Source organism: Bolinopsis microptera, chromosome 5 (assembly GCF_026151205.1).
Source record: "Bolinopsis microptera isolate Bmic1 chromosome 5, MBARI_Bmic_1.0, whole genome shotgun sequence".
NCBI lineage: Eukaryota > Metazoa > Ctenophora > Tentaculata > Lobata > Bolinopsidae > Bolinopsis > Bolinopsis microptera.
Genome location: NC_087076.1, coordinates 234,302 through 257,728, shown reverse-complemented (window position 1 = coordinate 257,728; position 23,427 = coordinate 234,302). Strand labels below are relative to the sequence as shown.

The 23,427-nt window shown below is 38.8% G+C and overlaps 2 protein-coding genes across 3 annotated transcripts in view; both read left to right on the top strand.

Moving 5' to 3' along the window:
* LOC134815899 (cilia- and flagella-associated protein 53-like) overlaps positions 1 to 23,427 on the top strand; it is an 889,273-nt gene that overhangs the window by 787,126 nt on the left and 78,720 nt on the right. The window lies entirely within an intron of this gene.
* Positions 280 to 23,025, top strand: LOC134815333 (5'-nucleotidase domain-containing protein 3-like). The gene is made up of 9 exons (XM_063823852.1): positions 280 to 685; positions 7,650 to 7,814; positions 8,004 to 8,084; positions 8,254 to 8,364; positions 8,493 to 8,776; positions 17,454 to 17,635; positions 18,604 to 18,738; positions 18,882 to 19,054; positions 22,462 to 23,025. Exons 1-9 carry the CDS (start codon positions 485 to 487, stop codon positions 22,687 to 22,689), a joined length of 1,560 nt encoding a protein of 519 aa, XP_063679922.1. The 5' UTR covers positions 280 to 484; the 3' UTR covers positions 22,690 to 23,025.

The window sequence follows — 23,427 nt, the reverse complement described above, 5'->3', positions numbered from 1 at the left end:
GCTAAATTTTATAATAAATAAATACTTTTAAAATAAAGATATATTGTTCAATATAAATCAAATACAAAATTATGAACAAATCATTTTTTAAAATCTATTAAAATCAATTAACTTGTTATAAAATACGCATAATAGCGCCGCGCAATGGACCATTTTTAATCATCGAGCTGGGTGCAATAATATATAACTCGATCGAATCGAGCGCGTGAAAACAAAAATGTTAAAATGCTCCTACTACTACTCCTCCTACCACAGTCACATGCTCGGGTTAGACTAGAAGATGCTCCTCAGGTCTAATGAAACTGCAGACACCACGGTTAACACTTCTGATTTAAACTAAGAATTTACGGCCCAGACCACATTTTGTTGTTTAATTCTTACATTACCCAATTAATGGTTTACCGATTTTACTACTGCTTACACCTCTAACGAAGAGTATGTAAATGGTACATACTGTAACATAATTCTTAAAGTTAATGAAGGGATGGCAGGGGCTTTGATAGCTACAAGAGCTCTGCGCTGCATCTCTAATCAGTCTGTTGCAATACCTGGCTGTGTATGGGAAAGGGCCCATAAACGAAACATAATAATCCACCGCAGATTGTTTAGCACGGCTTCTATAAATAATCTTATTGAGCATCATAAACGGATCAGATGCTTGGTTCCAAAGACTACTTTCGCCCAGGTATTAGAATTATAATTTTAATCAAATTAATTTCTCAAATTAAATAATTAAAATATGCTTCAGAAATTGTTAGGGACATTTAGATCAGATCTATGAACTTTTCAGTCTTTACTCTGGGTCGATGATGATTCATGACTGAGGACGAAATGAGAGTTTCCACAGACTTTAAAACAAAATATATCAGGCAACATGAAAGTTCTGGATACATTATATATACGTCTGTCCTAGATAAATCGTTAAATTACACTTTAATAATAATAATAATAAATTAATGTTATTTTTATACAGCACCAAAAGGTTAAATAATTTAAATTTAACCCTTATGCACAGCTGTAAATGATACTTAAATTAACGAGAGTGTGCATCTTTGCCTTAGACGGAGGTGGAACAAGAAACTGTTCAGAAAACAGGTGATAAAAACTGTAAAATATAACGTGACTAAATAAGGCAGATGCACCTAACAAGCAGATATCCAAGAAGGGTTAGCAGGTTTTCTAACAGAGGACTAGAGGAAAGGATAATGACTACAAGAAATCGCAGTATGAAACTCAACAGCCTAACAAATTTAAAAATCAGGTTTATAAAAATGAAATTCCCTGTATATTAAAAATTCTATAAAAACTCAATAAAAATTCCTTAAAAAATCCATAGAAATTTTATAGACTCCAAATATACAAACAATCTGAAGTTTCCAATATACAATAAAAATTGATTGAAGAAGTTTACTGCAGAACAGTAACTGATGATAAAGATTATAGGTATCTGAAAATCCAATACAGTCATACCACTTTACATAGCAGCAACACACAATGGTTAAAATAAACCTCAAAATATAATAACCGGCAATAGGGTAAACTACAAATGTGTAAACGAAACAAGCATAAGGCTAAATAAATAGTTTAAAATAATTTACATTAAAAAAGTGAGTGGATACTACTATTTTTTCCTCAGTATTTAATACTTATTTACTTGTACCATACTTTATACTCATTAACTTATTATTTATATACTATAATATGTTTTGATTCTTAGTCCTTAGAAGGGCACTCTATTAAAAGTGTTCGACTGATTTGAATGTCTAATTCTAATTCTAATTGCACTTGAAAAGGTCTTGACTCCTAATCGTTGGAGTGGCCTGCACCACACAGTTACTCCTAATCGTTGGAGTGGCCTGCACCACACAGTTACTTCTTATTGTTGGAGTGGCCTGCACCACACAGTTACTTCTTATTGTTGGAGTGGCCTGCACCACACAGTTACTCCTTATTGTTGGAGTGGCCTGCACCACACAGTTACTCCTTATTGTTGGAGTGGCCTGCACCACACAGTTACTCCTTATTGTTGGAGTGGCCTGCACCACACAGTTACTCCTTATTGTTGGAGTGGCCTGCACCACACAGTTACTCCTTATTGTTGGAGTGGCCTGCACCACACAGTTACTCCTTATTGTTGGAGTGGCCTGCACCACACAGTTACTCCTTATTGTTGGAGTGGCCTGCACCACACAGTTACTCCTTATTGTTGGAGTGGCCTGCACCACACAGTTACTCCTTATTGTTGGAGTGGCCTGCACCACACAGTTACTCCTTATTGTTGGAGTGGCCTGCACCACACAGTTACTCCTTATTGTTGGAGTGGCCTGCACCACACAGTTACTCCTTATTGTTGGAGTGGCCTGCACCACACAGTTACTCCTTATTGTTTGAGTGGCCTGCACCACACAGTTACTCCTTATTGTTGGAGTGGCCTGCACCACACAGTTACTCCTTATTGTTTGAGTGGCCTGCACCACACAGTTACTCGACTCCTTATTGTTGGAGTGGCCTGCACCACACAGTTACTCCTTATTGTTGGAGTGGCCTGCACCACACAGTTACTCCTTATTGTTGGAGTGGCCTGCACCACACAGTTACTCCTTATTGTTGGAGTGGCCTGCACCACACAGTTACTCCTTATTGTTTGAGTGGCCTGCACCACACAGTTACTCCTTATTGTTGGAGTGGCCTGCACCACACAGTTACTCCTTATTGTTGGAGTGGCCTGCACCACACAGTTACTCCTTATTGTTGGAGTGGCCTGCACCACACAGTTACTCCTTATTGTTGGAGTGGCCTGCACCACACAGTTACTCCTTATTGTTGGAGTGGCCTGCACCACACAGTTACTCCTTATTCCGATGTACGAGACCTCTCCAATGTACACTGTCTGTTGCTTGTTGATCTGCAGCTTCCATTGTGATATTATTTACACCTGTGAAAACTGAAAATAACCACATCCTCTAGGACACATGATAACCTTTTGCCTTTTTTGGGATCCAGCGCAGAAGATAGTTGGGTATTCGATCTTCTGGCAATTTCACCACATGACCAAACCATCTGAGCCTAGCTGCTTGAAAAAATATATAAACGGACTCAGGGGGCACAGCCGCTTTATAGATCCTGATTTTAGTTCGTGTCTTAATGTTGCTGAGCTGATAGAATGCCCAGAGACATTTTTAATACAAGCTGAAAGTTCTTGGTCAATTGTTCCATCCGCACTGATGATAGCACCCAAATAAGTGAAGTTGCTGACCTGTTGTACACTAGTCAGTTTGTTTTATAAAGACGCGCTTTATAAAGACAAAGCCTTCAAATGACGCCACAACAGGACTCAAAATAGATCGGATTTAATAAAGCACACTGACTTTGTTTCTACCAGCAAATTTAAAGACAGTTAAGATGACATTAAGACGGTAAAGTATAACGAACTGAGTGTATCGGAGTATTGGGAGACCTTCCACGGTGTTGTCTTTAGAATACGGCATCTGCAATGCACTTTTGCTGACAGCCATGCTATTTGTTTTGCCATCATTAATCTTCAGACATGCATAAAAACTGTATTTACAGAGAAGCTCAGTGGTTTCCTGCAGCCCCTCCTTTGAGTCGTCTTACATTTCACCAGTATAGTTAGTGTCCAAGAGATGTTTCTCTTTTACCCCAGGAGATGCAAGGTGGGGGGGGGGGGGGTAACCATATTAAATTATATTAATGTATACATTAACATACATATTAAATTGGACAAAAAACCTACATTTTAATATGTATACAGGGTGGCCCAGAAGTAACTGCCCACATGCAACCCTTTAATAACTCACGTAATTAGTGTTAGAATTGCTCACTGAGAAGGTGCCAAGATCACGTATCTGCAAGATCTTAAAAGGGTCATAACTTGGTTAAATTGTGAACAACCAACATGACATTTGGGGGAAGCACTTTAATTATCAAAGAAAATGTGTATAGAAAGTTTGTAGTTCCTAGCTCAAAGAGTTACCACTTTATGATGACAATGGTTAAAAAGAGGGAGTGACGTGCCACACCACGGCATCAACTTTAACGCGACTTTCCGCAAAAACCATAAAAGATATATACAACTGAAACTTTTTTGACTGGGTCAAATGCTTTAATGGCCTCCAAATCAGCATGAAAAAATAAGAAATTGGCCAAGGAATAGTAATTTTAGAGACCAAAATTTAAACCCCAAGTGATGTCAAAAACGCGAATTAAATAGGTAATAATTATTTTAGTCTCTTGATTCTTGACACTATTTTAGGGTTATACAGGTTCCTGCTAGTTTTACTAAACTTTCAGGAAATTTAAGTTTGACCCTATATTCATTTTAGAGCAATTCTGACACCAATTACATGAGATATTAAAGGGTTGCGTGTGGGCAGTTACTTCTGGGCCCACACGCAACCCTTTAATATACCCATAATTGAGTCGAGCTATATTCTTTGTTTAGATTTGCATGATAAGCCTGGTTATGGACTCCTGAACTAGTATATGAATTTACATCCAGTTTGGACAAAAAGTGGCTGAGTTATGAGCTAAAAACCATATGCCCATATTTGGACATACGCACCAAATTTGAAAGCTTTTGCCCAAAAATCGATTAAATTTCAACATTTTTAAATGAGACTTACTTCACATGAAAGATATAGCTCAATATCTGTTGAATAGTGGATAGTAAGTAAAAAAATCACCATAAACAAAATTGCCCATAATATCTCGGTTTGCGATACTCGCTAAATAAAATGACTTCATTAAAATCGAAATAACTAAATCAGTTTTCAATGTTTTTGCATGAAATGTTCGGAATCGATTAAACATCGCATTTCAAGCTTATTGCGTGCAGCGATTTTTTATTTAGAGCTCCAAAAGGATAGGGAAATAGGTATATTAAAGTATATTAAATCCCCGGCCTCAAATCGGAAAAAACTTACATTTTAATGTGACCAAACTTACATTTTAATGTGACCAGCCTCCTTTCTAGAACTCCGATTTGCGCCGTTGCAAAGTTATTATAAAACTAAATTCAACACGTGCAACAAATATTGCGCAACAATAGAAATAGATGCCAATAGGTCAAGCTATGGCATTAATATATTTCCACACCCAATACCAAACTTATTCTTTAGCCCATGCCTCTTTACCACAGATAAGTATATTTTACTAAGACGATCCCGTCTAAAACCCAACTCAATTAAATCATCAGTAAATTTCAAAACCCTATCAGAAAAAGCAACAACGTTATTACAGATCCTAGAATATCTCACAACCTGTGAACAGTACGTGCCATATAATACACTACTAGCTTGATTACTCATCAAAGGTTGAAACTTAACCACTTTAAAACCAAACTTATCCCTTTTATCATAAACTCTACAAGAAAACTTCCCCTCTCTATTTATCGAAATATCAAGATCTAATACATTGGTGGCACTATCTACTTCATTTTCCTCATTAAGAGTAAGTGAGTCTGGATATATTAACTTAAAATATTCCTCTAAGTAACCATCAGAGTTAAGGGTAGTAATATCATCTATAAGTCTAAATGTATTATTTAACTTCTTTACAATATAGTATCTATTTTTATACGTACTATCTAGGAAACTGTTCTCAAAATAAAAAAGTGTTAAGTTAGCAATATATGGACCAGGGTTGATTCCAATAGGTACACCGATATGTTGCCGATATAAGATCTCTCCTACTTTAAAGTAACAATTATCCAGTAGAAACTCAACACATTTAATCAACTTAACTTCATCAAAAGCCACAGTCCCATCTCTAAAGCTATTTACCCAAGCAGACCCTTTATCGTAAACAGCTATAAACTTCTTCCTACTATTCCTAAAGGCTAATTTAACAGTAAACTTGAGAGCATCCTTGATATCTTTATGGGCTAAATTCGTGTATAAAGTAGAAAAATCAAAAGTTTGGATGTTTCTCGCTAAGCTATTATCATTAATTTTATCTAAAGCTTCTAAAATCGGCTTATTATTCAAAATGACCCAATTCCTATTAACTCCTGTTACTTTAAACAACATGTTAGTATATCGGCAGATCTCTGAATAAACAGCCTTTAAGGCTAAAGAAATCTTTACTGCCAAGGGCTTAATACTACAATTAGCATAAGAAATAACATACCTAAACTTTAAAATTGGCTTATGAAATTTAGGACTCGAAAACATGTGAGGCAAATTATCAATATTAGAATCTACTTTTATCCCAACGTCTTCTATGAACTTGAAAATATCTCTGTTAATATCACGAACATCATGTTCCCCACTAACATCATCAATACCCTCATTAGATTGACACTCTTGTATAATATCACTTAAATAATAATGTTTACAAATTATAGCGACGTTCTTAGTTGCTTTGTCCACCGGACATAAAACAAAATACTTTCTAATAAACGCTAATTCTTCACAAGCTTTATCATTACTAAACACAGATTTCCGTTTGTCATGAAGGTAAGGTACATGATTAATCGAGACAAAAGTTGAAGATTGTAGGACCCTGTATATCTCCTGACTCCTTGTCCGGTACCCGAGTTGACATCAACTTACCTTCCCATTGACCCTGACAGCACTGACTGTGATAAAAGACAGGTTCTATGCAATTGAGCTCACGTGAACCTCACTATTTTTTTTCTCCATAACTTGAAAATTGAAACTTTATAGAATGTAATTGGCAACAGCAACTGGTAATTTATATCTGCTGGCAATAAAAAGGAAGTCATTTATAAACTTATCCAAATTTGGTTTGACAATCCAAATATTAATGTATATAATATATTATATATTATATTATATATATATATTATATATGACATGGTTAACCACCTTCCTTGTGTTGTTGGTTAATCATATGAGCGGGATATAAATACCTCATTTCATTTCATTTCATTTCATTTCATTTCATATATAATACTCTATGAGTATTGGACAATTTTGACCGAACTTGGCTCAGTTGTATAATACAATATTCCGCCTGTTTACTGGCCCCGAATTATGTCTGGTCCCGGGTTTAAAAAGTGATGGCAGCCATTAACACCAGCTACTAGAATACACCCCCCCCCCCCCTCAGCGAGTGAATGGTGCACCCCCCCCTCAGCGAGTGAATGGTGCACCCCCCCCCCCCCTCAGCGAGTGAATGGTGCACCCCCCCTCAGCGAGTGAATGGTGCAACCCCCCCCCCCCTCAGCGAGTGAATGGTGCACCCCCCCCCCCCTCAGCGAGTGAATGGTGCACCCCCCCCCTCAGCGAGTGAATGGTGCACCCCCCCCCCTCAGCGAGTGAATGGTGCACCCCCCCCCCCCCCCCTCAGCGAGTGAATGGTGCACCCCCCCCCCCTCAGCGAGTGAATGGTGCACCCCCCCCCCCCCCCCTCAGCGAGTGAATGGTGCACCCCCCCCCCCCCCCCCCCCCTCAGCGAGTGAATGGTGCACCCCCCCCCCCCCCCCCCTCAGCGAGTGGTGCAGTGGAGGCTCTCATTAGAGGTTCGAAAATTATACTAGGGTTTTTTACCCCGAAAGTGTTTGAGAAAGGTTTGTACCGAAACATTATTTAATTTGTTCAAATACTAATATTATATAACTTATAATTTAATTTCTATTCCAAATCAAAAAAGTTGAAACAATTCAGTTGGATCCGAGTCAGGTGTTCACGAATTCAGAACTCCGACTAACTGACATAGAAGTTATTGGGTTTGACTACGATTACACATTAGCTCCATACAATGGAGCACTGGAGGGTACAATCTTCAACATGATCATAGAAGGTCTTGTTTCTTCTAGACATTACCCTCCCGTAAGTGTCTAAAATAACGTTTTAAGATGGGCATCTTGCAGTATTTATTGTGCTGTGATTAAGAGTCTGTTGTAGAAGAAGAACAAAATATAATAAAAATATAATCACTTCCATTTTTATAATCTGTATCTAACCTGTTCACATAAAAATTCACATGGTGAAATGCGGGAATACAATGTACTTTTCCAGGAAATATCACAGTTAAATTACAACCCTGATTTTTTGGCAAGAGGTGTCCACTTCGATATACTGACTGGAGTTTTTATGAAAGTAAGTTCACTCACTTTAAAGTCTTACCTTCTCAGATGTCTTGAAAAGGTGTTTATAAATAACGGTTAAGACAAGAAATTGGTTTTCTTCTAAATTCTAATATCTGATTAATTAAATGAGCTGTTGCGAACACTAGTCAGCAGTGTTCTTCATCACGATTATCCTCCAGGTGGATGCATACCATAGGATTGCTCCAGATTCAGTGTACCAGTGTTTTAGGAAGTTGACTGAGAAGGAGATACAAGACATGTACCCAGGCATGAGACTCTTTTTTCCTGGGGTGAGTACTTATAATTGTTATGCAGTATGCACGTTGATTCAAAATGACAATGAAAATCATAATTTTCTTATTTGCTGTGAGTGCTGTGTGAAATTAATCTGCTACCACGACACCTGATTAAATTACAGGGCGACTCTAAGAGATTCCGTCAAATAGTGGACTTATTTCAAATACCAGAACTATACGCGTGGTGCTCAGTACTAGACTACCTGCAGTCCACTCAGAGCACACCCCACCCCGTCCTAGTCTATGAAGACATCAAGAATGTTACATCAGAGTTGCACGTGCACGGCACGCTACACTCACATATCATGCGTAATATAGAGGAATATATAGAGCCAAACCCTAAGCTGGTAGATATGCTGGTCATGTTGAGGAGGGAGAATAAACAACTCTTCATTCTTACAAACAGGTTAGATCTTTTGTTGCGAATATTAAAAATTAAAAGTTATGAAAAAGTTTTAAAAGTTTTATAAAAAAACCAAAGTTATGAATAGATATTAGTCATAGCATGAGCGTAAATGTGAGCTAGTCAGTAGTCATGACGATTGATGTTTCATAAAACATAAAAGTGCGCATTGATTATCTGTGCTTGCTCGCGCTCTTGCAATCTTATGATGTTTCTACGCAACGACACTACTAGTTACCATAGTTACAACGACACAGTCAAACTATCTCTCCTCCAATACAACGTTAATTAAGAAAAACAAACAGCCTTAATCAAAATTGTAAACATGATTTAATAGCTGCATAGTGCATTATATCCTTTTTCTATAACCCTGTTAAAATTCGTTTTCAACTCCATTTGCGAGCTGTAATTTTTCACATCGAAGGGTCGGTTTTTACTTTTTGGTTAATTTGTTGTGTTAGATATCAGTCTAAGATATCACTTGATCGCAAGCTCAGAATATACGAAGCTCAAGTCGTGTCAATCATCATGTATAATTGCAACCACCTGGGCTACCGATTCTACATTGTTTCTGATAATTTCACGCAAAAATATTTTAAGCCAATTGAATTATATTGTTTTGACCGGAATCAGTTTCGCAAATTGGGGGGGGGGGGGGGGGGGGGGGGGGGGGGCCCAAACATATTAAAGTATATTAAAGTATATCCCCGGGTCAAAATCGGAAAAAATCCTACATTTTAATATACTTTAATGGCAACTAGAACGAACACCGATGGGACATTAAGACAACATTAAGACACATTAAGACAACAATAAGACAACATTAAGACACCAATAAGACACATTAACACAAAAATAAGACAACATTAAGACACCAATAAGACAACATTTTTTTTATTAAATACTTTTCAAATTTTACAGAGTACAGCAATAGATGAATATAAAATAGAATCGTTCAAAATATCGCCCCCATCTGTAAAATATGATGGGCACCCAAACACGGTAAACACATAGTGAACTATGTCCGCAGTAACTTGGACCCATTACATCGAATCAATCTAAATCCAAAAATTTATGAAAAACTATTTAATAACAAACAAATCCATGGTGAATAACTGTGGATATATAGTCAAAATTGGTATTTCAATACGTCAAATTCCAGATACATAAGATACAGGTCTGATATGGTCATTAATGTGTGAGGTGTGCGGGTGAAGTGTGATATGATGTTGAAAGTATAGGAAGGTAGATAAAAGTTAATAAAACAAAAATAATAATAATATGGGGAGCAAAGAAACTAGGCTAGGCTGTTGTTTCACTATCCAATAAACATTTCCATAGATGCTTAGTGACCTCAGCTTTGAAAACACTAGTAGACACAATCTGTCTTACCTGTAAAGGGAGTCCATTCCACAGTATATGAGTTCTGTAGAAAAATGACTTTGCCAGTGGGCTATTTGAGGTACATAAGGTGTGTGAATTCTGACTTAACTTAGGTAAAATTGATGACACAATAGACAGACTGTCGAGGTGGCAACGTCTTAGTCGAGAAGTGCCCTGATATAAAGTGAGATAGTGAGGCAGCGATACAGGAATTAAATTGTTCAGAACTTTGTGGAAAAAAATAAGATCATTCAAGTCAAACTTTTGAGACAAAGGGAGAATGTCGACAAGCTTGCACTTTTTGACATATTGCTCAGGTGGATAACTGCGGCCCTCTTCAGACAGAATCCATTTAATAGCTCTCTTTTGGAGACTTTCTAATTTATCACTAAGTGATTTATTACAAGGGCGCCAGATTATGGAACAATTTTCGAATTGGCTACGAACTAGGGAGAGGTAAAGCGCCCGGCGACGTTTCAGATCAATGACAATATGGCCATCTCTTCTGACCATACCAAGTTGTTGGCAGGCCTTAGTATAAATTCTGTCGCACTGACTATTCCAACTTAGCTTAGGAGTAACATCGACTCCAAGATCTTTTTCTAACTCTACATACACAAGAGGAGAGCCATCAAGATTATATGCGAATGGAGGAGATAAAGATGGTTTTCCTGAAACAATAAGCACTTTACATTTTGCTGGATGGAATCGCATTTTGTTTCTAAGTGCCCAGTCAGAGAGATAGTCTATATCCATTTGTAAATTGGTATTATCAGAAGATGAATGTATTTTACGCCAGATTTTTGTATCATCGGCATACAAAACAATATCAGTATTATCCGAAAGGCCAAGAGGAATATCATTGATAAACAATACAAAAAGTAAGGGACCAAGGATAGAGCCCTGGGGGACACCAGAATTAACTGAGAGGGTAGATGACATCTCATTACCAATAACCACTCTTTGGTAACGGCCTTGAAGGTAATTGGTAAGAAATTTGAGAAGTGTACCATCAATGTTATATAAGGTCTTTAGCTTATGAAGAAGGATATCATGATTTACAGAATCAAATGCCTTAGCAAAATCAAAATACACAACATGATTGATAATGTTTTCGTTAAGAGACAATGCCAGGCTATCACAAAAATCAACCATATTGGTTGTGCATGACTTGTGCTCTAGAAAACCATGCTGCCTGGGATCAAGAAGGGTACTTGTCAAAGAAAGCAGTTTACGTTTAACAATGCGCTCAAAAACTTTCATGACTAAACAAGTAAGGGATATTGGTCTATAGTTTTCAACCTCACTTTTCTTACCTTTCTTAAATATTGGGACAACATTTGCAAGTTTCCATTCTTGTGGAATGTAGCCGCTGTTGTAGGATCCACGAAAAATGCATGTTAGAGGGTAAGCTAAACCTACGGAACAATTTTTTAGAATTTTACCGTGTATGCCATCTGGTCCCTGGGCTTTATTTGAATTAATATTTGAAAGAAGCTTACGAACATCCCGATGATCGAAGTCAATATCAAAATCAACATCATTGACATAGGAGATGTCAGTGTCATAAAGTGAAGGATCCGAAAACTGGTTAAAAAAGAAAGAATTGAAAAGTTCAGCTTGATCTTTGGGATTGAACCGAAGCTGTCCAGAATAACTAACACAATTAGGAATACGGCAGGAGTTAGATTTATACTTAACATGTGACCAAAACTTCTTAGTTATAAGCGCTGGATCATCACTATTAAAAAGATTATCTCTTATTTTGGCTGATGAGAGCCTCTTAAAATCTTTACGGCTAGTAACAAACTTTAACTCATCAGAAATAGAACCAGAAATTTTAAATTTAGCTCTGAGTCTATCTTTTTTACGGCATGAAGAAAAAAATTCACTATCGAACCACGGGGGTTGGAACTCTGATTTAATAATTACTTTAGGAATATGTATATCAACTAAATTCATAATGCAGTCTTTAACTAACTTCCAAGACGAATCAGGATCTAGGCATTCTAGGACTTGCCAATTAATCGAGCATAATTCACGATTAATCATGTCCCAGTTTGCTTTCTTAAAATTATAGATTTTACGTTTAGGAGTTTTCTTACGGGAAAAGGAGCTTTTAATTGAAAAAGTGACAGGAAAATGATCAGATTTGCACACGGAATGAGGATCACAGACATTCAAGTTATCGATTGTGTTATCATAATTACTGAGAAGAATGTCTAATGTATATTACCACTTTTATGGGTGGGTGATGTGATCAACTGGGAGAGAGAAAGATCACTGAAAGAATCTATGAAGGATTGCTCAATAGGTACGGTACTGGATGAAGATAGCCAATCTGTATGGGGGAGATTAAAATCACCAATAACATAGATTTTAGGGGGATTCTTTTTGGAAACTAGCTTGCGAATATAACTAACTATGACATCATGATTAGGTAACCCAAGAGTTCCTACTCTATAACAAGTACAGATTACAATACTCTCTTTGTTAGGAAAAGAAATTTTAACGGCAAGCATTTCTGCACCTAGGCTAACTGGTAGTCGGGTTGTAGTGGCGTCGAGATCAGACCGAACAGCCAAAAGAACACCACCTCCATTTTCCCTAAACTTTTTAGGGTTATTAGGATCTTGAGGATGAGTCTTTCTCGTGCGGTCATTGCGGAAGATTTCATATTGAGAAGAAGGAAAGATTTCGTTGCTAGAAATAGATTTTTTGAGCCAAGTCTCATTTAGGGCAATTATGTCAGGCTGCTCTATGTTAGCAAAGGATTGAAGTTCGGAAATCTTATTACCATCAAGAAGGGGATGGGAGGAGCTTAGGTTACTGAAAGGAATGAGACCTTGGACATTTTGGTAGAGTACAGATAGGGAGTTGGGACCTGGATTAAGCATAGAAGGATTAACAAGAGTTATCAAAAGAAAGTTAAGAGAGAAAACCCAAAGAATGAATAAAGAGACTAGACGCCTGAGGCGGCTGGAATACTTGACTCTATTCATCTTACCAGGGAGAAGAACATTTCTTATAAACCATGAGGAGATAATTACAAAGAAAAGTTTGATGTGGGAGCAAGCAAGAAATGGTATAAGATAACGTGGGCTGTCAAGGAGTAGAGAGGAATGAATATTAGAATCTAGGGGGAATACGGTGTTCATGGACCTAGTCGTGGAGAGAAGAATTGGGAGAAAGTAAGTCATGATGAGAGAATAGAAGAGAAACATATGATTATGATAATTGTAGTTGATGTGTGGGGTGTATGGAGACTTAAATGTGTAAATTTTGTTAGGTATAAATGTGTTGATATGTATATGTGCATTTTTTGACTGTGTACGAGGCCTTTTGCATGCAAAAAGACCTATTCTAAGTCTAAACGATTCATTGTCTAACATATGGGAAAATGGGCAGTGACCGAATGTACCTGAAATAGGAGGCATAAAATTTAGAAAAAGATTAAATCAGAGATTTGTTTGAGTTTTAATTTTAGGCGCAACGTCTTAATCAAAATATTAAATGAAAGAAAAGATCAAAGATTTAAATTCCCAGAAGATTATTTACAACCCTGTCAAAACTGTGTTCGTTTACAAAAAACTTAAGCCAAGTGGAGAAGTGGACAGTAAACCTACTCCTCTCATGTTGAGATGAAGCCAATCATGGTATAGAAGTTCATTACATGATCTAAAGTCTCGAGTTAAAAAGACTGAGAAACAGTCTAAGAACACGCAATTATTATTTAGGCATAAGTCTTTAAGTAGATTATTAAAATCTAGAACATTCTTTGCTATGTAGGAATATAAACATTTAATAGGAAGACAACATTGGATAATTATAATTGCAGCGGGAAATAACTGCTTAGTGGTGTCAATTAAGTCATTAAGATACTTCCTAAGGAACTGAACCCCATACTTAGAATGTTTTAAGACAACATTAACGCAACAAACACCAATAAGACAACAAACGATAAGACAACATTAAGACAACATTAAGGCAACATTAAGGCAACATTAAAGCAACAAATTCGTTTAAGACAACAAATTATGTATAACAGTATAATACTATTTCTTCGAATATATTTTACTTTGTCAAATTATATTTTACTTCATCAACTGAGTTAGAGTAATACGAAATTGTGACTTAAACTCTGAAAATGAAATAATTAGGTCTCATTATTTATCAGGTAATACAAATTTACAGAGCAATAAATTAATCAAAAATTCTTCTGAATAGGGCTGGGATATCTTGGTTGAAGGCTTTCCTCACGGAGGCGTTGTCTCTTGTCAGTCCGTATCGCTTACACCACATAAATTCTGACAGGGATACAGTCATGGCTGCTGAATCCGTTCGGGTACGACCGGTTCCTCTTCTCATGTGGTTCTTAGCGTGGAACCACATCCCTTCGCAGCTGTTGGTGTGAACACCAGTGACCGGTTCCACAAATCCTCGACTATGGTTGACAACTTGATGAGGAAATCCGTGGTGTTGCATGGCGTTATAACCTTTCCACTTGTCGGTGAGAATAGTTGTACCCGGTAGAACGTGCTCCTTGATGAGTGTGATTAGGGTGTTGTGATCGCGTCGATTGCCGGTACACTCCACTAAGAAGCATTCGCCAGTAGTCCTACAGAACCCACCCAGCACCCATTTTCCGACTACACGTCGACCTCTGTTATATTTTCGTTTACCGAATTTGGATTCGTCAATCTCCACTATACAGCCGACCCCACCAATCTTTCTACGTGCACCGTTGTCGAACAGGTCTTCAAGCATGCAATTTCGGATCGAGGAGAAGATGGACCGTACACAGCCGGTGCTGATGGTTATGATCCGTGCTACGTCGCAGACGCTCAGTCGGTTGCAGAACAGCCAGATGATGTGGAGGAATACGGAGAAGGGTAGCTTGCGTTTGTGGAGGATACTCCCGGTTCTCACTGAGCAGAAGTGGTCGATGTCTGAAGAAGTGTCTGAACACTGCCAGCAGTAGCCGTCTGTGTACTTGCTCGTTGGGCATTTCTTCAAGGTCATAAAGTTGTTGCACTCTTCACAAGTTTGGAAAGGTCGCAGCATTCCGATATCTAAGCAGTACTGTAGACATTCCGTTTCCGATGATAGTGATCCGCGTCTTAGCTCTTCGTAGGAGGGAAGGGAGTTCATGTTGTATCGTTAGATAAAATGTTGGTTTGATGGCCTCTATTTATATTATTTGTCACGTGAGCAGAACACGAACAACGGCCCTCATTAATACCACCCGATCTGGTCATGACGTGAACTGTACAATTACAAGCTGCGATCTGAGAATCGCTAACAAGATGTTACATTATTATCTGAGGTGATTTGACATGTGATGCATCGTAAAAAGTTGAGTGAGCCAGATATCATTTAAAGTCACGTGAGCCATGGTGATGATGCGATCCAGGAGAAGTGATCTCCTCACGCAGCTCCAGTAACCCCTCCTCCAGCAGCTCCAGTGACCCCTCCTCCCCCCCCCCAATTAAGCATCAATTTAAATTTCCGACTTTTAACTAGCAGTCCAAAGTATTTGAACAGATAATTTAACAAGAATTGCGCCCGTTGTTTCGTTTTGGCGGACGCTAGATTTCCATTCACTATAACTTTAAGAATAAGCTCCAATCAGCTCACCTCATAATAATAATATTGATAAGTTATGCATTAAATAGGGGAAACATTTGAAATTCAATTCAAATGCAAAAAACTGTAAGCAAAAGTAAACTATACTCGTGTACAGTGTACACATCAATACATACGTTGCATGCCACTTTTCGCGCATTAAAATACACTCGCGCCGCGCATTCATTGACCAAAGGCTATCTATACATCACATCTCCGCAAGCAATCCTCGCGCACGCGTGCGGCCTTTTCGTTGCATGGTAACGAACGGAAGCAAGGAACACGACATACTCAGACCCACCTACTGCAATCTCCAAAATCCACGTTTTTCTGCAAAAACCTCCATTCGTAACCTTTCACTATTGCCTTTTTACAAAAGGGTGTGAACGGAAAAAATCTGTGTGTGTAATAATCCTACCCTTTTTAACTGCGGCAATGAAATCCCGGCCGTATATTACATATTCTAAACATGTTGCATTAATGTAGTCTTAAACGAGTTTGTTGTCTTAATGTTGTTTTAAAGAATTTGTTGTTTTAATGTTGTCTTAAATGAGTTTGTTGTCTTAATGTTGTCTTAATGTTGTCTTAATTGAGTTTGTTGTCTTAATGTTGTCTTAATGTTGTCTTAATGTTGTCTTAATATTTTATCCTATTTTGTTGTCTTATCGGTGTTTGTTGTCTTAATCTTGTCTTATTGTTGTCTTATTGTTGTCTTATTGTTGCTTTAATGTTGTCTTAATGTTGTCTTAATGTTTGCTTTAATGTTGCCTTAATGTTGCCTTAATGTTGTCTTAATGTTGTCTTATCGTTTGTTGTCTTATTGGTGTTTGTTGCGTTAACGTTGTCTTATTGTTGTCTTAATGTTGTCTTAATGTTGTCTTATTGTTGTCTTAATGTTGTCTTAATGTTGTCTTAATGTCCCATCGGTGTTCGTACAAGTTGCCACTTTAATATACCTACAATTAGAAGATTTATATTCTTCGTTAAGATTTACATGATGAACTATATTTTTCACTCAGATTCGCAAGATAAGCCTGTTTTAGGACTAGTACATGAATTTCCATCCAGATTGGTCAAAAATTGGCTGAGCTATGAGCTTTAAAAAATATGCCCATATTTGGGCATACGCTTTTGTCCAAATTCGCTTTTGCCCAAATTCGATAAAATTTCAATATTTTTTTATGAGACTAACTCTATGTGAAAGATATAACTCAGTGTTTGTTGGATATAGTGGATACTAAGTAAAAAGACCTCCATGAACAAAATTGGGAAAATTGCACATAATATCTCGGTTCAGAATACTAGCCAAAATAACTTCATTAAAATTGAAATAACTCCATCAGTTTTCAATATTTTTTCAAGAACTTTTTGGAATCGATCAAGGATTGCATTTCAAGCTTATTTTGGGCAACAATTTTTGATGTAGGCCTCCAAGGAGGTAGGGATATATTAAAGTATATTAAAGTATATTAAAGTATATCCCCGGGTCAAAATCGGGAAAAATCCTACATTTTAATATACTTTAATATGGTTGGCCCCCCCCCCCCCCCCCCCCCCCCCCCCAAATTGAGATATGGGCGATTTTGTTAATTTTTGAGCAGTTTTTGCTGCCGTTACAAGGTGAGATTCAAATTTGCAAATTTGTAGAGACCACAAACCTTTCCATTTTCAGTCCGTACGAGTTTTTGAATGTTGGTATGAAGCATATAATGGGTGAAAACTGGCGGAAATCGTTTGACGTTGTGATTTGCCAATCGATGAAGCCCAAGTTCTTTGAAGACAAGTACAGGGTGTTCCGGAGACTAACTTCTCATAACACTCCTGCTTACGGACAAGTCACGGAGTTCAAGGAAGGTTCGTCTTATTTAACTATGATATATAAGCTTAAACTACAGGCTTGGTTAGAAACATCTAATCTTTATGATTTGCTCACCATTTAATTTCCGAATTTTACGTCTGCGAGGTATACTGCGAGGGTAACGTACCTTTCTCAGGTGAGGTATACTGCGAGGGTAACGTACCTTTCTCAGGTGAGGTATACTGCGAGGGTAACGTACCTTTCTCAGGTGAGGTATACTGCGAGGGTAACATACCTTTCTCAGGTGAGGTATACTGCGAGGGTAACATACCTTTCTCAGGTGAGGTATACTGCGAGGGTAACATACCTTTCTCAGGTGAGGTATACTGCGAGGGTAACATACCTTTCTCAGGTGAGGTATACTGCGAGGGTAACATACCTTTCTCAGGTGAGGTATACTGCGAGGGTAACATACCTTTCTCAGGTGAGGTATACTGCGAGGGTAACATACCTTTCTCAGGTGAGGTATACTGCGAGGGTAACATACCTTTCTCAGGTGATGTATACTGCGAGGGTAACGTACCTTTCTCAGGTGAGGTATACTGCGAGGGTAACATACCTTTCTCAGGTGAGGTATACTGCGAGGGTAACATACCTTTCTCAGGTGAGGTATACTGCGAGGGTAACATACCTTTCTCAGGTGAGGTATACTGCGAGGGTAACGTACCTTTCTCAGGTGAGGTACACTGCGAGGGTAACATACCTTTCTCAGGTGAGGTATACTGCGAGGGTAACATACCTTTCTCAGGTGAGGTATACTGTGAGGGTAACATACCTTTCTCAGGTGATGTATACTGCGAGGGTAACATACCTTTCTCAGGTGAGGTATACTGTGAGGGTAACATACCTTTCTCAGGTGAGGTATACTGCGAGGGTAACGTACCTTTCTCAGGTGATGTATACTGCGAGGGTAACATACCTTTCTCAGGTGAGGTATACTGCGAGGGTAACGTACCTTTCTCAGGTGAGGTATACTGCGAGGGTAACGTGAGAGATTTACACAGACTGACAGGCTGGCAGCCCTGCAATATTCTTTATTTCGGAGATCAGATGTATGCAGACTTGGCAGAACCTGTCCTCAATCAGGGGTGGCACACAGGTGATCAGAACACACTATTCGTTTTGATAGACACATAGACAAATTTATAGCATCATTTGATCGTTAGCTGGACTGTGATATTGAATATGTGTTCGAAAAAAAATAATCATTTCAAATTAGAGTTGAACTCAAATGTTTACCAGGAGCTATAATAAGAGAGCTGGAGAAGGAAATTGAGCTGTTGAACAGTGCGGAACATCAGCACAACATGTTCATCCTCAAGGAACTTAATAACTTGATACGTGAAGTACAAAGGTTCTTACCCGACCCTACAGCAGTCCACTACACTGATTTGTGGTGCATCGAGAGGAAACAGGTAGGGAGGAAACAGGTAGAGAGGAAACAGGCAGAGAGGAAACAGGTAGAGAGGAAACAGGTAGAGAGGAAACAGGTAGAGAGGAAACAGGCAGAGAGGAAACAGGTAGAGAGGAAACAGGTAGAGAGGAAACATGTAGAGGAAACAGGTAGAGAGGAAACAGGTAGAGAGGAAACAGGCAGAGAGGAAACAGGTAGAGAGGAAACAGGTAGAGAGGAAACAGGTAGAGAGGAAAGAGGTAGAGAGGAAACAGGTAGAGAGGAAAGAGGTAGAGAGGAAACAGGTAGAGAGGAAACAGGTAGAGAGGAAACAGGTAGAGAGGAAACAGGTAGAGAGGAAACAGGTAGAGAGGAAACAGGTAGAGAGGAAACAGGTAGAGAGGAAACAGGTAGAGAGGAAACAGGTAGAGAGGAAACAGGTAGAGAGGAAACAGGTAGAGAGGAAACAGGTAGAGAGGAAACAGGTAGAGAGGAAACAGGTAGAGAGGAAACAGGTAGAGAGGAAACAGGGAGAGAGGAAACAGGTAGAGAGGAAACAGGTAGAGAGGAAACAGGTAGAGAGGAAACCCCGAGGAAACAGGTATATCTCAAGTATTTCACGCCAAAACCTGCTCGAGAAATTGACTTGTGGGTCGAACCATGTCTATTTCTAATGGGCAGAATAAATTATGGGTACGGCCATTAAGAATTTTGAGTTGGTTATTAATAACTGTGAGGTTGCAGAGCGTAAGAAACTTGCTCCTATTTTCGTCATCTTCGCTGTTACAGAGGGGAGCAGGACTATTGAGCGGTGGACTGTTGAGCGTAGGACTGTAGGTCGGTGAAGGTCGGAAGTAGGACTGTAGAGCGGTGTCAAATCGCCAGGGTAGGACTCTAGAGCGGCCGCCCTTATAGATCTCACAACATGAGGACTTTAGAGCGGTACGATCCTAAAATGAGGACTGTAGAGCGGTGGACTGTTGAGCGGTGGACTGTAGGCCGGTGAAGGTCGGAAGTAGGACTGCAGAGCGGCCCTCCCTTATAGATCCCATAACATGAGGACTCTAGAGCGGTACCCTCCTATAACATGAGGACTCTATAGCGGTTGAAAATTTGAAGATTGAACACTCAACGAAGCTAAGTTATACATTGCGCCTACTAAGGGTCATGGAGAGTCATGGAGTTAATGAACATTTTCATTTACTTATTATAAATATTTCATTACTAATATTATAGTGTAACTTAATTTAAGATTATTGGTCGGTCTCAACGTCTTCCAAATGATTGAAATATTCTTCTGCTACTCAAAAATGTAAAACGTGTCTTCGGTATTTTAGTGAACTGTTCGTATCAATGTGATTTCGCTGACGCTAAGCAGAGTACCGATTAAGTTCGTGCAGATCATTTAGGAATGAGGATCGCATCGCGTGACGCTTTAGCGCCTACTAAGGACTTTAGAGCGGTACGATCCTAAAATAAGGACTGTAGAGCGGTGGACTGTTGAGCGGTGGACTGTAGGCCGGTGAAGGTCGGAAGTAGGACTGCAGAACGGCCCTCCCTTATAGATCCCATAACATGAGGACTCTATAGCGGTTGAAAATTTGAAGATTGAACACTCAACGAAGCTAAGTTATAAATTGTAACTCTTGATTGATTATGGTCATGACATTCTAGGATGATAACTTTATTTAAGAAAACTGGATACTCCGTGATATTTATACCATACCTTCGAAATCCTAACAAGATATCGCACTGCGATGGGATCTGATCTGAATCAGTCCCGTCACCAGATTGATGAACATGAGATATCCTTAGTAGGCGCTAAAGCGTCACGCGATGCGATCCTCATTCCTAAATGATCTGCACGAACTTGATCGGTACTCTGCTTAGCGTCAGCGAAATCACATTGATACGAACAGTTCACTAAAATACCGAAGACAAGTTTTACATTTTTGAGTAGCAGAAGAATATTTCAATCATTTGGAAGACGTTGAGACCGACCAATAATCTTAAATTAAGTTACACTATAATATTAGTAATAAAATATTTATAATAAGTAAATGAAAATGTTCATTAACTCCATGACTCTCCATGACCCTTAGTAGGCGCATCGCCTACTAAGGGTCAATATTTATAATAAGTAAATGAAAATGTTTATTAACTCCATGACTCTCCATGACCCTTAGTAGGCGCATCATATAATAAGTAAATGAAAATGTTCATTAACTCCATGGCTCTTCAATAAAGTTATCATCCTAGAATGTCATGACCATATTCAATCACGAGTTACAATGTATAACTTAGCTTCGTTGAGTGTTCAATCTTCAAATTTTCAACCGCTATAGAGTCCTCATGTTATAGGAGGGTACCGCTCTAGAGTCCTCATGTTATGGGATCTATAAGGGAGGGCCGCTCTGCAGTCCTACTTCCGACCTTCACCGGCCTACAGTCCACCGCTCAACAGTCCACCGCTCTACAGTCCTCATTTTAGGATCGTACCGCTCTAAAGTCCTCATGTTGTGAGATCTATAAGGGCGGCCGCTCTAGAGTCCTACCCTGGCGATTTGACACCGCTCTACAGTCCTACTTCCGACCTTCACCGACCTACAGTCCTACGCTCAACAGTCCACCGCTCAATAGTCCTACAGCCGTTACAGAGGGCTTCAATATTCCAAATGATGACTCGACTTGCACTTTGTCGATGATGGAATCGAGGTCACATTTATGGTAATCGACAGCCCTAAAGGAGGATACTTTTTTTGCTTGCCGAGCTGAATTCGACACCCCTTCTTCATTCAACTTTCGGATTGAGGAACTACTGACAAATAGAACATCAACTCCTACCTTAGTTTTATTTATTTAGTAAATTTACAAATATCTTACTTCTCCAGTTCCATTTTTCATTTTCTATACTGATCCCAAATAACGAGAATGAAGGGTAAGTTTTTAAACGAATTACTCATAGCAGTGTCCCGGAGGAGTTTATAAGGTCTTTGTAACCGTCGTTTTGAGGTGATTCAAGATATATACTCACTCATCATGCGGTCTACGCCTTGTTCAAGTTACAAAAATCCAGGGCTATTTTTGGCCACTCAGAGCCAAACATTTTTGGGAATTTCATAAAAACGAAGCACTTAATTCCTGATGTAGCTTCCTAACTTGTATTATGTAAAGATGTAAATATGGCCTTTGCGGCTAAAATTCAAGTCTTTGTGACGCTCAGAGTAAAAAGACTTACGTTTTTTAAACGCTTAGGCTCTGAATATGTGTAAAACTAGTGGCGTAACGAAATTCCTACACTAGTTACGCCACTGCAGGTATCATCATGTGTTAAAAGTTTATATTTCTTTATACAGGTCCGTGCAGAGCTGCGTAGTGTAGCCACTGCGGGTATTATCATGTATTAAAAGTTTATATTTCTTTATACAGGTCCGTGCAGAGCTGCGTAGACTGCACATCTCAGAGTTCTGCAGTTCGTTCAGAACACACCTCATGCCGACACTATTCTACAGACGCTTGTCACGCTTTGCAGAGATTTACACGTCTAACCTGACCAACCTGGCTCACTACCATCCCTCACATTACAGGTTCACGCCCGTTAGGCAGGACCTTCCACATGAGATATCAGGCAACTCAGGTATGTTAGACAACGATTGAAATTATAGAAATATGACTGTCAAGATATTGTGTGGTGATGATAAGGAAACTTGCCCTGGGGTCGCTGTTCCTCTGAGCAAGGTGCTAGGATCATGTGCATTGTGCTACTATCCCCATCCCGGAGTATGCTATTTCACAGAGTGTGAACCTGTCGATGGAATTCGCCAGATTAGTATGGCTGAGTGGTATTTTCTTGTAGATGTGGCAAAACGAAAAATAACTCAGTTATGGTGCTATGGGAGTTCTCCATACGAATTGATCAACTGCTCTCTTAATTTTTTGAATTGTTTCCTGATTAAAATGTTAACCGATTCAATCTCTGAATTCCGTTTGTCGAGAAATCTGTTTTTTTTTGTACGATAAACCAAACTCTAGTAAGTAATTTTTACTCGATAAAAAATGGGGGGGGGGGGGGGGGGGGGGAGAGGAGGCTGAACGTATTAAAGTATATTAAAATGTAGTTAAATTTGCCGCTTTGACCCCAGGGCTATACTTAAATATTCTTTTAGACGACTATATCTCCTAAAAAAGTATTCATCAGGGCAACCTGTCCCACATCCAACTAATTGTACCCGAACTTTGCGCAGAGTTAAATTTTGTCCAAAGTCCAAACTTTGCGGACGTAAGGTAGGCCAAACAAATTACAAAACAACTAATTTTGGTACAAAATAACTTACATGAGCTTCAATTTTAGTACAAAATAACATCATAAAATCGATTTCCTATTCTTCTTAACCC